The 14,836-nt window shown below is 34.0% G+C and overlaps 2 protein-coding genes and 1 non-coding gene across 5 annotated transcripts; 1 reads left to right on the top strand and 2 right to left on the bottom strand.

The window, feature by feature from the left end:
- The first annotated feature begins 881 nt into the window (after positions 1 to 881).
- Positions 882 to 3,375, top strand: LOC21388212 (cysteine proteinase inhibitor 1). Of its 3 annotated transcripts, none has more exons than XR_002903104.1 (4): positions 882 to 1,069; positions 1,166 to 1,392; positions 2,503 to 2,556; positions 2,905 to 3,375. XR_002903104.1 is itself a non-coding variant. In XM_010108020.2 (3 exons), exons 1-2 carry the CDS (start codon positions 971 to 973, stop codon positions 1,370 to 1,372), a joined length of 306 nt encoding a protein of 101 aa, XP_010106322.1. In that variant the 5' UTR covers positions 882 to 970; the 3' UTR covers positions 1,373 to 1,392; positions 2,503 to 2,746. The 3 variants fall into 3 exon arrangements, 1 of the variants encoding a protein (XP_010106322.1); XR_002903103.1 differs by having other exon boundaries at positions 2,900 to 3,375; XM_010108020.2 differs by lacking the exon at positions 2,905 to 3,375 and having other exon boundaries at positions 2,503 to 2,746.
- A 4,082-nt stretch (positions 3,376 to 7,457) lies between these two features.
- On the bottom strand, positions 7,458 to 7,668 carry LOC112093533. Its single transcript, XR_002903105.1, has one exon. It is a non-coding gene; the product is annotated as a small nucleolar RNA U3 (small nucleolar RNA).
- A 1,510-nt stretch (positions 7,669 to 9,178) lies between these two features.
- On the bottom strand, positions 9,179 to 14,270 carry LOC21388210 (dr1-associated corepressor). Its single transcript, XM_024172199.1, has 6 exons — positions 13,967 to 14,270; positions 11,190 to 11,262; positions 10,908 to 11,001; positions 10,443 to 10,559; positions 10,290 to 10,347; positions 9,179 to 9,840 (listed from the first exon to the last, which is right to left on the bottom strand). Exons 1-6 carry the CDS (start codon positions 13,997 to 13,999, stop codon positions 9,361 to 9,363), a joined length of 855 nt encoding a protein of 284 aa, XP_024027967.1. The 5' UTR covers positions 14,000 to 14,270; the 3' UTR covers positions 9,179 to 9,360.
- Positions 14,271 to 14,836: the final 566 nt, after the last annotated feature.

Here is a 14,836-nt window from a genome sequence, read left to right as displayed (position 1 = left end):
AAAAGATCTGAAGCGAAAATGAAAAATGAAAATGAAAAGGGGAAAACGATATTGTATCGTTTTCAAAAACCTGTACAAAGAAGATAAATGGAAAAGACCATTTTCTGTCTTGTTTTTAAGTAAATAATGCACCAAACGTGTCTTTCAAACTAATTTCATTTTCAGCACCTTGAAAAATGGGAAAAACGTTTTCAAAAACGATATCAAACGCGCCCCATGTACTTTTCTCATCTTTTTAAATTTGAAATAAACACAAGAATTTTAAAATGAGTTGTAAATTTAAAACTCCGAAAAAAGCAACCACTGTGAGTCTCGCGCTACAGTTCTTGGATGGACAATCTATCCATGAGTTTTTTTTTTTTTTTTTTTTTAATGCTAGAAATCTCCAAATCAAATTTAAACTGTTTTGACATTGTTTGTTTAAGAAAAAAAATTATACATATTTTACCTATATTTATTTTGTAGGAATTTAGTTTGTTTTATGGGAAAATTTAAATTTTTAAGCATAAATTCTAACTTTTTTTTTTGTTTCAAACTAATAAATCTTAGGTCGGCCATAAATATTATGAATTTATAGTGGAGATTATGATAGATAAAGAAGAGATGCTCTCTCCACTTAATAAGAATTCGCTCAATTTTGTCACCGCTTTTCTAAAGTGACAATCGGGTAGGCATGGAATTCTTTTGGGGGCCGACAGGAAACTTCATCCCTATATCAACCTACAAAGGAATAGTCATTAAAAAAAAAAAAAAAAAAAGTGCACAAGGTCAAAATAGATTGCGTCTTAGGCGATACCTCCCCAATTGAGCCAATTTGATTCCGCACGCAGATTTGTTTGGAGGTGTCCGATCCCCACTATATATACGTCTCTGTGAACACAGAATTTGGAAATGTAATAAAGCACAAGAAAATCTTAAAAGCTTAGCCAGAGAGGAAGAAGAAGAAGAAAAAGAGAAGAAAAAAGCAAAAATGGCGAAACTCGGCGGAATCCAAGACAAGGGAAACGAGAACGATCTCCACATCGAATCCCTCGCTCGTTTCGCCGTCGGCGAACACAACAAGAAAGAAGTAGCTTTTTTTTTTCTTTTCTCGCTAATCAAACTCGTAGATTTTGAAATTGATCGATCGATTGGTTGATGGTTTTTTTTCTTGTGATTTGTGAAGAATGCGGTTCTGCAATTTGTGAAAGTTGTGAAAGTCAAAGAACAAGTTGTTGCCGGTACGGTCTACTACATAACCTTGGAGGTTCTTGATGGCGACAAGAAGAAGCTGTACGAGGCCAAGGTTTGGGAGAAGGCATGGCTGAATTTCAAGGAGGTTCAAGAATTTCACCCTGTTGTTGATGACTCTGCTCAGTCCAGCGCTAATTGAGCTTCGTTATCTCGATCGAGGTACTAGTTAAGCTTTATTGTGACTATGTTTCTACGATTTTTGTTTTTGTTTTTGTTTTTGTCGTTTTCTACGTTGTTTGATTATTCGAAGATCATAAAGAGGACTAAAGGGAACTAAAGAAAAAAAATGGTTTTTTTTTTTTTGCTTTTGGATGTTATTACAGGGTTAATATGAAACGTAAAACATTAACATGATTTGTAAAATATAGGGGCTTATATGTGTAGCATTCTTTAAAATATAAGGTGAAATACAGCATTTGGATAAAATAAAAGGGAGGTTTATGTTAATTAACCCCTATAGGTTAACTGTTACAAATATAATGCACAATTTGGGCTTTTATTTTCTTATTTGAGAACAAAAGGAACTAGCAAATACGCTTATAATATGGTCAAAGTGCCATCTGTGAATAGGTTCTTCTAAATATTCATGCAAATCAATCATCAGTCTTGGTTTTAGTTTTATAAGTTCTTTCATCACCCTTTTTTTGCCTGATGATGTCTGGTTTTTGCAATGTCTGAGATGTTTATACGTGAGTCGCTTTACGAGAAGAACTACATGCTGTCTGATAATCAATATGGTAGTTCTCGAAATTTGATTCTAAAACTTTGGCATTTTCTTGTCAAACTAAGATGACAAAGGTTCCAATAGGAGAATGAAAGGGTCATATCATAGAAAATAATTGATAGCAGACCTCTTATGTAGACATAAAACGAAGCGTTTTACTATGAAAAATGGATCACGATGGAGTTAAAAATGGGGGCGTAGTTGGGGACAATTTCAGAATTTGGTTAAAAAGAATGTGGTTTAATGCCAATGTGAATGGCTTGTGGCAAATTGTTCATTTAGCTTAGAAAGAATGTGGTTTCATTGGGTGAGGCTAATATGCAATGGACAGAAGAATGTCGTATGAGTTGATTATTTTGTGATAATTCCATAGAAGGCTTGACAAGCTTCGAGTTAGATAACTTCATTTTACCCGAAAAATTTGAATGAGCACCATAGAAGGTCAGGTCACGGTCCATTTATGCCTTTGCGCATCATTTTTGTAAGTCGTATAGTTCATTCACCATGATATATGATGCTAATGGTGTTTTCGTTATGAGTTTCAGGTGACTGCGAATAAAATATAATTCTCTAAGCTTGGTTGAGCTCTTCACATACGAGTATGTTCCATGCTAGATAAATGGAGCCAAATTCTTCTCCAAGTTTGTATTTATGCTTATATTGTGCAAGACACGTGGATAAGTATTTTTAATCTATGTTGAAACTGTTGGAATTCAGTACCTGTATAATTAAGGAGTACATTATAATGTAACGTTATTTTATAATATGCAGCTTTATTATTATTGTTGTTGTTGTAATTGTTATTGTTATTATTATTATTATTATTATTATTCTTGTTGGTGTTGTACTGTTGTTGTTGTTGTTTAAAAGGCCTTCTTTTGAGTACCCTTTTTGTAATCCGAAGAGAGAACCTCTTTTCAACGAGATTCCTCTTTTCAACAGTGCAGATCCGCATGGTTGGTTGTTCTGGCTTGAACGATACTTCCAGGTTAAAGGCGTTGACGACGCAGAACGGGTGGCGGCGGCCGTGATTGGACTAGAAGGAAGGGCGTTGAACTAGTTCCAATGGATGGAATCCAAATTTGGTGTTGTGGATTGGCCGACCTTCAAGGAATCTATGCTACAAAGATTCCGATCATCTCAAACTGGAAATCATTATGAAGCTCTGATCGGCTTTCGACAAGAATCATCGGTGGCAGAATTCCGGGAGAGGTTCGAGTAGGGGTGTTCGTCAGTTAAAAACCGTCGGTTTTGGTCGGTTCGGTGGCCGAACTGACCATGTCGGTTTTTTGAAAGTTGGAACCGAAACCGAACCGCACCTAATAGTTTTCGGTTCGGTTAACCGAACTTCGGTTTTGGTCGGTTTTGGTCAGTTTTCGGTTTTGGTAATCAGGAAGATGACCTCAGTTAACTATCAAGTTACCAGCATCTTTAATTGCATTTTTGACCCGCAAGTACGAAAAAATGTAAAACTTTTCTTCAATGCAAAGTTGCAAACATGTAATCACAATAAATGAATACAAATCACAACATCAAAATTGATAATTGCACAAACACAAGTTTAAAAAACATTTAAATTGTCATAAGTAAAACAAAACGAAAACATAAAAAAAAAAAAAAATCCCATCTCGGTCGGTTTGGTTTTGAACCGACTCTCTACACGCAAAATTGAAACCGAACTGACTATGTTCGGTTCCATGTGGCACCATCGTTTTTTATTTTGAGCGGTCAGTTTTGGTTTTACGGTTTTTTTGTACACTCCTAGGTTCGAGCTACTCTCGGCTCCTTGAGGGAGGCAGATGAGGAGTTCTTGATCGGAGCTTTCTCGAAGGGATTAGCTGATGAAATAAAAGCTGAAGTTCGAATGGTGAAGGCTGTGACCTTTGTGCAATTGATGGACTTGGCCCAAAAGGTTGAGAACAAAAATTGGGCTCTTGAAGGGGCCCAAGTGGGGTGGTTTCTAACACACAAACCGACTGGGGAGAGGGCTGGACTGAATGGGGAGAGGGCTGAAATTTTTAGGGATTATTATGGGCCACAAAAATCTGCGGTGGGCGAAAGTTTTGTGAGTGGTTTAGCTGGACACCACTGAAATTTTCAAGAAACACTAAGGGACGTTCGGAGATGACACGTGCCAGCTCTATTCATTCTAGTGTGTCGGTCAACAAGGATCTTAATGGGCCTGTTTATTTGCATTTTCGTTTTCGTTTTTCACGGTTTTCAAAGTAAAAAAATGAAAACGGGTGTTAAAAACGTGTTTGGTGTAATTTTTTAAAAAAAATAAAACAAAAAACGTTTGTCTTTTTGTGAAAATCAGAAAACGAAAAAAAGGTGTTTTCATTTTCTCGTTTTCGTTTTCTGTTTTTTAAAAAACGGATTTCACTTTTTTTTTTCTTTTTTATTTTCTTCCCTTTTTTCTGAAACCGTTTTTGTATTATATATGTTTATTTAATATTATTATTTAATATATTATTATTTAAATATTATTTATTTAATATATTTAATATATTATTTATTTAATATATTTAATATATTATTTATTTAATATATTTAATAATATTATTTATTTAATATATTATTACATGTTTTCAAAAATTAAACCACCAAACGCAGTTTCAGTTTTTTTTAAAACTGAAATCAATCTCTAAATAAAACTACCAAACGCATTTTTAGAAATAATTCAAAAATGAAACTAAAAATATTTTCATTTTCATTTTCGTACAGAAAATAAAAACGTTTTGGAATCAATTCCAAACGCACCAATACACTTCCTTCCCATTCTACACGGAAAAACGACAGCCTCAGAAGGACCATTTCAAATGCTGAGATGCAGCGATGACGGGAGAGAGGTTTATGTTTCTAGTGTGAGGAAAAATGGCAGTTCGGCCACGTCTGTTAGAATCCTCAACTGCAGGTTATTATCACTGCAGTGGATGAAGACGATGGGGAAAGATAATGATGAGAAACCAGGCCAAGGGCTGCTTGTCTATACTCGGAAGAAGAAGCGTTATATTAGTAATTAGGCTAGGCCGATGTGCTGATGTGGCTTTTGTAACTTATTCGGTTAGTTGTTAGCTTGAAAGTTAGTCTGTTAGCAAGAAAGAATTGTAAATAGGGATGATGAGTGAATAAAGCTGGGGAGACTATAAATATGAGGGATCGGGAGAGGTTAGCCAGTTTTGGGAAAAGTAGAGAGTTTGGAGTGGAGAGTCGGTGATCTCTCGAACATCACCATTGTAGAGCCTTAGATTTCTTGTGGTTCTCATTCTTTCGTTTCCTTTTCTATCAATTTGTTGTGTTTTCTATCAATTTGCAATTCGCTACCCATAGCAGAGACTTCTTATGGGCATGAATGCTACCCATAAGAGCTGAAGTGGAATAAGATTTTTCAAAAAAAAAAAAAAAAATCCTCTTTTCTTTGGGTTTTGATTTTTGAAAAAAAAAAGTTCATTTATTTAATTTTTAATTTTTTTTAAAGTGAAGCATTTTTATATTTATTTTTACGCTTTTTTTATGAATTTATTTTTACACTATACACTCACAATTCACTGTTCAAGCTACAGTAACATTTCTTAAAATTTTGCTTCTCTCACTTGTCATTTGAGTGTGAATTGTTAATTTTGCCTTTTTTTCTTCTCTTTTTCCTTCCCTACTCATGAGCTTTTGCGTCTTTCGCTCGTGAGTTGCCACGTGTTGTGGTCTACCACTGCGCAACTGCCCTCTTCTCTCCTGCTAAACGCGCTTCTCTTGCGCGTGCTTTTTACGCACGAATCACAATCGTCGAGCTTGTGAAGAATGCACTCCATTTTGAAGAAATTGTTTCTGGAACCACTTCGGGTTCTTACTCATATAGATGTGAAAGTGGAGGATTTGCCGAGCAGGCTCGTACATAAATAGTTGAAAATTTGGTATCATTTTGTGCGGGCACAGGAACACGAGATTTCTGATCTAAAACCCTTCTTTACTAGCACTCACTTCTCTAGAGCCAATTCTGGTTTGGACGAACAGCCAGTAATAAGGCATCGCCTAATGAGAATGAGATGATTATTCTGGTGTATGCATCATGAATACTTTGATTAATATTTTCAACTGAAGATCCGAGCAACATTTAGTAGGAAAAAAATTGCGAAGTTTTCCAGTACCAAGCAACATTTAGCAACTGGGCCCCAATTGGCAACATGTTCTGATAACAAGAGTTATGCTTCTACTCTTACCATACTAGTGAGTACTTAGCCTTGTCCAAGTACTCTTTTATATCAACTATTTACATTAAGAAAAATGTCATACAAATTACAGCAGCGTACAATTAGAGTTTTAATAAGAGCTTCCGCCTGCTTTCTAGCAGAGGAATTTTAAAAGTTTCATCGTATATTGGCCTCTAATGTTCATATAACCAATCTAAGTTTTTGAGCAATTTTCCCATCACTGTCAAACCGACTAGAGATCACCTTACTCCTGCTCATCTGGGAAACGAAATAGAGATATAACTTTTTTTTTTTTTTTTTTTTTTTTGGCGCCTAAGATAAATTCAACTTGTTAAACCAGTGAAGATTGCAAAACGCAATTATATAGTTTAAAGATTCGTCTACTGTTTCACGTCTTATAGTAAGTTTGTATGGCACTGTATCATGCTGATTTTTGCATATTAAATTCCATATAATACTGGACAAATTGATTACGAGATGTCAAACAAATCTTAAATTGAAAAAATAGTATGCAGCGTTTGCTTGATTGATGCAATTGGTAATGGGATAGCTTTCAAAAGAACTGGGAAAAATACAAAAAATGGAAAAAAAAAAAAGGCAACCTATCAGACAACTGTGTGACCATCCTGGCCAGCGAGGCTGACCGAGAACGATCCTCTACAGCTGGGATGATTCGGAGATCATCAAGCCGTTAATCACACTTTGATCACATGGTCATGAGACATCCTGTTCAAGTCAGGATCCCATTTGGCGTCTTTATTAATGTTTCACTAGAATGAATTTAGGTTGCTTTCTATTCAACTGATAGAAAATCGTTAAAACAAATTGTAATGGCTACCCATAGGAGAGACTTTTTATGGGTATGAATGGTATTCAACATTAATAGTTAAAACTGAAAATTAGACACCACAGATAACATTGACCACTGAAAAGTTAAAAAACTTTGTTATAAAACTTGGCAACAGTTGAACAAATTCAAGGACTTTCATTATGGGTATGAATGGTATTCAACATTAATAGTTAAAACTGAAAATTAGACACCACAGATAACATTGACCACTGAAAAGTTAAAAAACTTTGTTATAAAACTTGGCAACAGTTGAACAAATTCAAGGACTTTCATAATGCCCGAGAAAAAACAAGCTTAAAAAACAAACCAAAACATAAAGATTCTAGTCTCTAACGTTGCCTAAAATGGTGTTTCTTTTCTTCATCTGACCGGATAAGCTTTCAAAAGAACTGGGAAGAAAATACAAAAAATGAAAACAGAGCAGGAAAAAAAGAGAGCAAAGAAAAACCCGTCAGACAACCGTGTGACCATCCCAGCCAGCAAAGCTAACCGAGAACGATCCTCTACAGCTGAGATTATCCGTGAACCATCAACTGTTAATCACGCTCTGATCACACGGCCGTAATTCATCCACCAGGTTGAGGTTCCTGTCTCCTTAGAACTCAAGAATACAGAGGTACGAGCCTATAGAACAGATCCTGTTCAAGTAAGATCGTGACTTAGGCTCTTCACAAACATTAATATAAATCGCTCGTCTCTGTAATCAACTTTAGATGTGGGACCTTTCTAAGACGCGTGTTCGTATTCCCTCGGACGTCAAAGGCAACGTCCTTGGTTTCTTTGGGCCTTTTTCAGTATTGTCTATTCAATTGATTTGCTTGGCCCAAACCTTGGACTGTACCAAACAACAATAATTCCGTTGGATTTGGTAACTTAGGACACAAATTCATTTCGTAAGTGTGTTTTGGGATGGGATGATGGTTATTCTTAAAGAATAGTGCTGCGACACATACTCAAATTTTAATTTTAATTAATGTGATGTGTGAGTTATTATTTTTATATTAATAAGTGTTTAAAATATTATTACGTAAATTAATGATGAGAGATTGCATCTACTAATAAAAAATGAAAACAACTCATATGTCACATCAGTTAGTATATAAGAATTAAAATTTTAATTAGTGTCCTTAGCATTGCTCTATTCTTAAATAACTCCATGATGTTTTTTTTTTTCCGCTGAAATTATTATTCTACAAGTTGAAGAAGTATTTATTCTACCCATATCAAGGTTAGCGATGGTAAACGGTAAACCCACTTGCTAATATTTTAACTATAAATTATGTAGCAGTGAACTTCAACAAATTATTAATTTTGTTATTACCTGCAAATTATGAACAATATGGACAACAAAAATATTTGAAAACCAGTTAGCATTCTCGACCAAATATGTACATAAGATATTGGAATTTGATCAAACTAATAGGATAATTAGATGAGGAGAGCGCCAACCATGAAATAAAGCCAAAAATCAATGAGGACTTGAATCATTCACCAACTTTTCGCAACATACATGATACATACCCCAGAGAAGAGAACGTTCGCACAGTACACAACTTTTTCACAACTTTTGTTAAATAGGTTCAAAAAGTTATGGATCCCCATTTTCTTTTCTTTTTTTTTTTTTTTTTTTTTTTGTTTTGTTTACAACTAAGTGCTCATAGAATACGATTTTTTGTTTTTTTTTGTTTTAATGAGCTTACTTTATCAATAGATGATAACTTACTATGTGCTAAATGAATGGTGCTAGAGACAAACTCTAAGTTCATATATTTTATACCAACTCACGTAGTATAAATTCTCATCTTTTTATTATTAGAGTTACTTGTTATTAATTAACGTAACAATATTTTAAATAATTGCCAATAAAAAAATAAAAACTCGCATGTCACGTAAATTGATAAAAAAAAAAAAGATTAGAACTGGTTCCTAGTATTATTCATGCTAAAATATTATTGAAACTTTGATTACTGTTTTTTTTTTTTTTTAATATAATCTGACTACCGCTTAATGTGGCAATTGACATTATTTTAAAATTAATTAGGTACAACATGTGTATAATAAATGGGATAAATATAAAAGTATACCCCGTAGTGTCACTTTAAAACGAAAAAAAAAAATGATAAATTACATAATAATTAATGAGATTAATAATCAATATTATCCCCTCCCAAAAGAAAAAAAAAATGATATTAAAAAAGACAAGCACCTATACGACAAACTTAGGTTCCGTTTGAAAGATAGTTCAAATCCACCTAGTTTTGCTTCACATCTATACTCAACTATATCTTCAACAAAAGAACTATGTACCTACAAGAGGTCAGTCATTAGCTTCACTATTCTTTGGTCAATTAACCTTCTTCATCGTAATCTTCATCATCTTCGTCCAATCTCCTATTTAAGTTGGCCAATTGTAAGGGATCAATGGACATGTTATCCACATCGGCCAATGACCAACCGGGGTATTCCTCGTGCTTCATTTCGGGCGTTAACTGCGCGGATGAACTAGTAGGGGCAGCGGCTGATAGGGATGTTGAGTCCCCAGTGTCATCTAATCTCACATTCAAGTCGAAGTTTCGGATGGGAGCTTCGGCATTTCGCTGACCTGCAATATTCTCCTTTGGCCCTTCAGGCTCTTCCCTATGATCCGGGGTTTCAGGGGTTTGATCATTAAACTCATTGTGCTTGGAAATGTCTGCGTCATCTTCAAACTTGTCATGATGTGTAGCTGTCTCCCTCTCTACCATTCGACTACCTCGTCCGCGACCTCTACCTCTGCCCCTACCCCGTCCTCTGCCACTGCCACTACCGCTAACATGGCCAGCCTCATGCTGCTCATTTTGATTTTTTTTCATTAAAAAAAAGTCAGTTCTGTATGTAAAGGTAGACGGATTAACAAGAAACAAAAACAATTGGATATCAGTCTGATCAAAAAATAGAAGAAACTTGGAACTTAGATGAATTAAGAAGCACTAGCGGTTTTGAGCGACCCCAAATGACGGGAAAAATTAGAAACTGATATATTCAATGTATACACACTTTTGTAATCCATTGATTCAAGTATTTTTGTCTCTCACCGTTTGATCCAGAAACTAGAAAAATGAGTTGGTTCATGTTTGCTTTTTGACTCAAAATTGAAACAAGTTCATGAGCCTTTGCCGTTTCAAAGTGTCAAAGAAAGTTATAGGAAGTGAACCAGTGTAATTCTGTACGCTGCAACACAGCAGAAAGATGAGCCCTATGCAAACCTGAGTACTATAGTCACAGTTTGGAACATTACCATTTTATTCCTCTTGGACTCCTCGTCGCTATCATTGTCCTCACTATCAACAAATTTCCTGAAAGATCATAAATTTTAATGCGTTTCAAGTTATGACAAATGTCAGATTTTTTAGGCCACTAATAAGAAGATCAAAGTTGACATTTCACGGACCTTCTTTTGGTAACGGACCGATCCTCACCAGCAGCATCAGACCCACCTAAGTCGGGAACTTTACTAACAGCATCCTTTAGAAAATCAAAAACATTGAACGTATGCACACACTGTTTTCTGCACATTCAACCAATTTATAGTACCTGTGTCAAATATTCTCTCTTTGAGCAGGTTCTGAAATAAATGCTTAAACAAAATCTCTAGATAAAAACTTTCTTGAAAGAATCGCCACTATTAAGAATTCAAGTGAAGTCCCTCACATCATCGGATCAAGAATATGGAAAAAGAAGAGAAATCCTCACTAAAAAAAAAAAAAAAACCCCCCAAAAAAAAAAAAAAAAAAAAAAAAAAATAATAATAAAATAAATAAAAAATACTAAAAAATAAATAAATAATTAATTATATCTCAATTCAAATGGCAAGACAGATAGACAGAAAAAAATAGTCAATTAGAATTTTACTCACAAATGCAAAGAATTCATTGTCTTTGCTCCTCTCTTCAGAGTTATATCATATGTCCGATGGCAGAGATCTTGTAGAAATAGTTCCAAAGCTTTAGCTGCATGAAGAATACAGAAAGCTGTAATTATAACAACTAAGGGGGAAATAGCAACGACAAAAACCAGAACAGGTACAACAAATGACGCTTCTGGAAGAGTAAATGAAATCACTTGATGCAGCCGAAAGGGAAAAAAAAAAATATCATTGATATAAGATCCCTACACAAGGTATTTGAGTATAACTTACAAACTAGAAGAGGCACAGCCATTGCAATCTTCCCAACGTCCTCATCTGCTTGCATAATCTTCTTGATCCGGGCCTGTAAAAATGATTGTAATGCAATGTAGTCAAATACGCAAGTAACCGAAATCATAGAAAGTAAATGATTCACCTCTCAAAACAACCTTGAAACTAGCATAACAGCTTATTCTTGACCAAAAATAAAGAAAAGATACTAATCAAATAAGGGAAGGAAAACCAAGGCCAGGTATTAACATTCGATATAAGTAAACTCCAACTTAAAGCACTTTTCTTCTGTTGAATACAACTTTTGATGTGCTGAGCCCAACCCCCCAACAACCAAAACAAAAACAAACAAAAAGGAAAAACAAGAAAAGATTTTGGAAAAAAAGATAAGTTTATAACTCATATTGTGGGAAAATTACTGAATAGCCTCACTTGCAAAAAGCACAAAACATGCAGGCTTAAGACATAAACTCCCATATTGCAGTAGGGTCCTATGATGCCCCAAGTTGGGCTGTATGGAAATACGTTCTTATCTGTAGAAATACACACGAGACAGAAAGATACAACTCCCAATACCATACCTAAAAATACGATAAAAATCCTTGTAACGGAAGCGGACTCTTATATTATTGTTGAGACAATCTCAGAAAGAACCATTACACAGACAAACTAGACACAAACTTTGAATACGCTAAAGCTGGGAAGGTAAAAATATCTACATATATGTTCAAACAAAGTGACAAAAATCGACAAAATGTTGCAAGCTTATGCATATGGACGTGCAGGTGGTGAAAGTAAAATAACAGAAAAATCAATTTCATACACTTGAAATAGCCAAAATAATGAGTCTATCCTATGTTTGATTAACCAAATCGACAAACAACTATGCAGCTTTTTTCTCTATTGAGTATTTTTATTAATTCCAAGTATTTTTCATCGTTGGGTCACTTAACTGGATTAAGGATAATGCAAGATAAATCAAACTTAAAGCAATAGGCTTGTTTTCAATTATAATTTGCCACATAAAAAAACTTGGAAATATACACAACCATGAGGGAACAATTTAATGAGAATTATTACTCATTGAAAAGCATATGGAAGATCGACAATTTGATAAATGTTCTTCTACCGAAGAGAGGTATTTCCTAGTCAAATACTCAATTATCTAAATAGAAGATTATATGCAATAAAGCTGCTTAAATTTTAGTCAAACGTTTGAGTTACAGTATCATAATGATTACAAGGACCATTGTTTCAGGAACCTCTCAAAAAATGGTTCATAAGGTGCAAGAAATCGAATTGAACATGCTAATAGGGGGGACCCAGGATTTTTCCCCAAGCAGAACTCATAAAAGGACCAAAAAAACTGCAGGGTTCTCGTTGAAGAACTTTAACACCAATCTACTCTATCTAGATTCACATATAACAAACATACTTCCTTAACCAAAGAAAAGGACGTTCAAAGAGAGAGAGAGAGAGAGGGTTCTCGTTAAACAGGACGTGTTCTCTAAATAAAAAATAAATATGATTTTACAAAGAGGAAGAGTTCTCCTTAAACAGAGCAGATAACTAAATCCTCCAAAGAGAAGCTTTTCTACACAACAAACTAGTTACACAGCTAACAAATAATCAGAAACGGAAGGGAAGAAATAGCATTTAAAACTGGCAGTATTACCACAAATAAACGCTATTTAGCAGTTACAAGTGTTGTATGTACTGCTTCACCAACATCTAATCAAATATTAAACTATAATCTAGTACAATCAAATTGCCACTAATCTGGCAACCTTCTTTTAAATTTTAATCCCCCTTAATAACAAAAAGCAACCAAAAGAGTTGTCAAATGAGTCATGACGTGCAACTATTTAATTAGACACAATCTAGCACGATGTTGTAGCAGAAAAAATTAAATTTAAATTTTTATGAAAAAAACTCTACAATAAAAAATTGAGTTATAATTTAAACTAGTGAAATGAATGGGATGCAGCTATTTAATTAGACACAATCTAGCACAATATTGTAGCAAAAAAAGTTAAATTTAAATTTTTATGAAAAAAAACTCTATAATAAAAAATTGAGTTATAATTCAAACTAGCGAAATGAACGGGATGCAACTATTTAATTAGACACAATCTAGCACGATGTTATAGCAGAAAAAGTTAAATTTAAATTTTTGTGAAAAAAAACTCTACAATAAAAAATTAAATTATAATTCAAACTAACAATTCAAATTAGCGAAATGAACGGAGAACGGGACTACCTCCAATAGAGTCTAGGTTCAATTCTCCGAGTTGCCTACCTAATGGATAAACACAAGATTCATGATTTCCAATTTCTGGTTAAACAAAAAAATAAAGGTAGGGTTGTAGCCAATTTTTTTTTTTTGTTTTGGTTTTTTAATAACACAGTAGAAGGTTGTAGTATTGTACCTAGTAATTAGAGATAAAAGACCAATATTTGAAGAAAGCGGCAAAAGTACAGCTATAGAAGTCGACAACCACGGGCAAAAAAGTACAGCCATAGAATTTGACAGCTATGAATTTATCAATCAAATAAAAAAAAAAAAAAAGCTTTTAACTCATTAACCATGCATAAACAAACACCATAGACCCCAAAACCCAAAAGGCTATTATTATTATTATTATTATTATTATTATTATTATTGTCATCAATCTTTATACACACAATATCATATCCCTTGGTATTTCCTTCACTCATTTATAGTACCCAAAAAAAAAAAAAAACACAGAAACCATGAAAGAAGAGGAATAACTTACGGCTGGAAAACGAGTATCGAGCTTCTTCCTCATGTTGTCAAACGATGACCATGAAACGAACAAAAAGAAGAGAAACTCCAAAACAACAAACCCTAAAGAACAAAGTCCTCCTTCAGCTCCGAACGCATATATGTATATATGGAAACGAAAAGAAAGACGGAAAAGGAAGAATATAAAGAGAGGATTCCCTCGCGCTCTCGTTTTTTCTTCTTCTTTTTCTTTTTCTTTTTCTTTTTTAAAAAATTAAAATTAAAACAAAAACCGTTCGGTTTAAAGGACAGAACCCACTAAGCCGAAGACGTGCCACAACACTCTCCCACTCTCTGTTTTTTTCTTCCCCCCTCTTCTCTTTTTTTTTTTTTTTTTTTTTTTTTTGGAAGTCTAATGATTTTCCATTTCCTCTCTCTGTTTCTTTTTATTTTTTAATTAATATTATTATTTTTTCTTGACTATTTTAATTCGTCTCTTTTGGGACTCGTCACATTGTCGTTATCCATTTGGTCTCCCTCTGACTTTCAGGCTGCCACGTCGGCAAACATATATTTGGTTTTCACTTTCCTTGCTGTCCTTTCCTTCTTTTTTTTTTATTTATTTATTTCGCTTTTATTTTTTTTCTTGGAAATATATAATATCTATATTTATATGTTTCTATGTGTATATAGGAAATGTTTCGTCTCATGTGTTTATATTCTGTTTGTTTAAGTTTAGCATTTAAATAATATAGTTTAACACATATAAAATTAAATATAAAATTTAAACAAATTGAATATTGCACACACAATATGTTGCACGAAAAAAAAAAAAAAAATTACATTTACTAGACTATATAAGTGTGGAGGATCGCAGTGTAAAACTACTCCACATTGCCTT

Source organism: Morus notabilis, unplaced genomic scaffold, assembly GCF_000414095.1.
Source record: "Morus notabilis unplaced genomic scaffold, ASM41409v2 Scaffold471, whole genome shotgun sequence".
NCBI lineage: Eukaryota > Viridiplantae > Streptophyta > Magnoliopsida > Rosales > Moraceae > Morus > Morus notabilis.
The sequence above is the reverse complement of the archived record's forward strand: the minus strand, read 5'-3'. Positions and strand labels throughout refer to the sequence as shown.

Excerpts from the sequence above, each read along its gene's own strand:
- LOC21388212 (XM_010108020.2), top strand. The coding sequence starts at position 971 with ATGGCGAAACTCGGCGGAATCCAAGACAAGGGAAACGAGAACGATCTC. Across the intron at positions 1,070-1,165 it reads GCGAACACAACAAGAAAGAA|AATGCGGTTCTGCAATTTGT; the intron begins GTAGCTTTTTTT and ends TGATTTGTGAAG.
- LOC21388210 (XM_024172199.1), bottom strand. The coding sequence starts at position 13,999 with ATGAGGAAGAAGCTCGATACTCGTTTTCCAGCC. Across the intron at positions 10,560-10,907 it reads ACAATGAATTCTTTGCATTT|AAAACAGTGTGTGCATACGT; the intron begins GTGAGTAAAATT and ends TTGAATGTGCAG. Across the intron at positions 10,348-10,442 it reads CGGTCCGTTACCAAAAGAAG|GAAATTTGTTGATAGTGAGG; the intron begins GTCCGTGAAATG and ends ATGATCTTTCAG.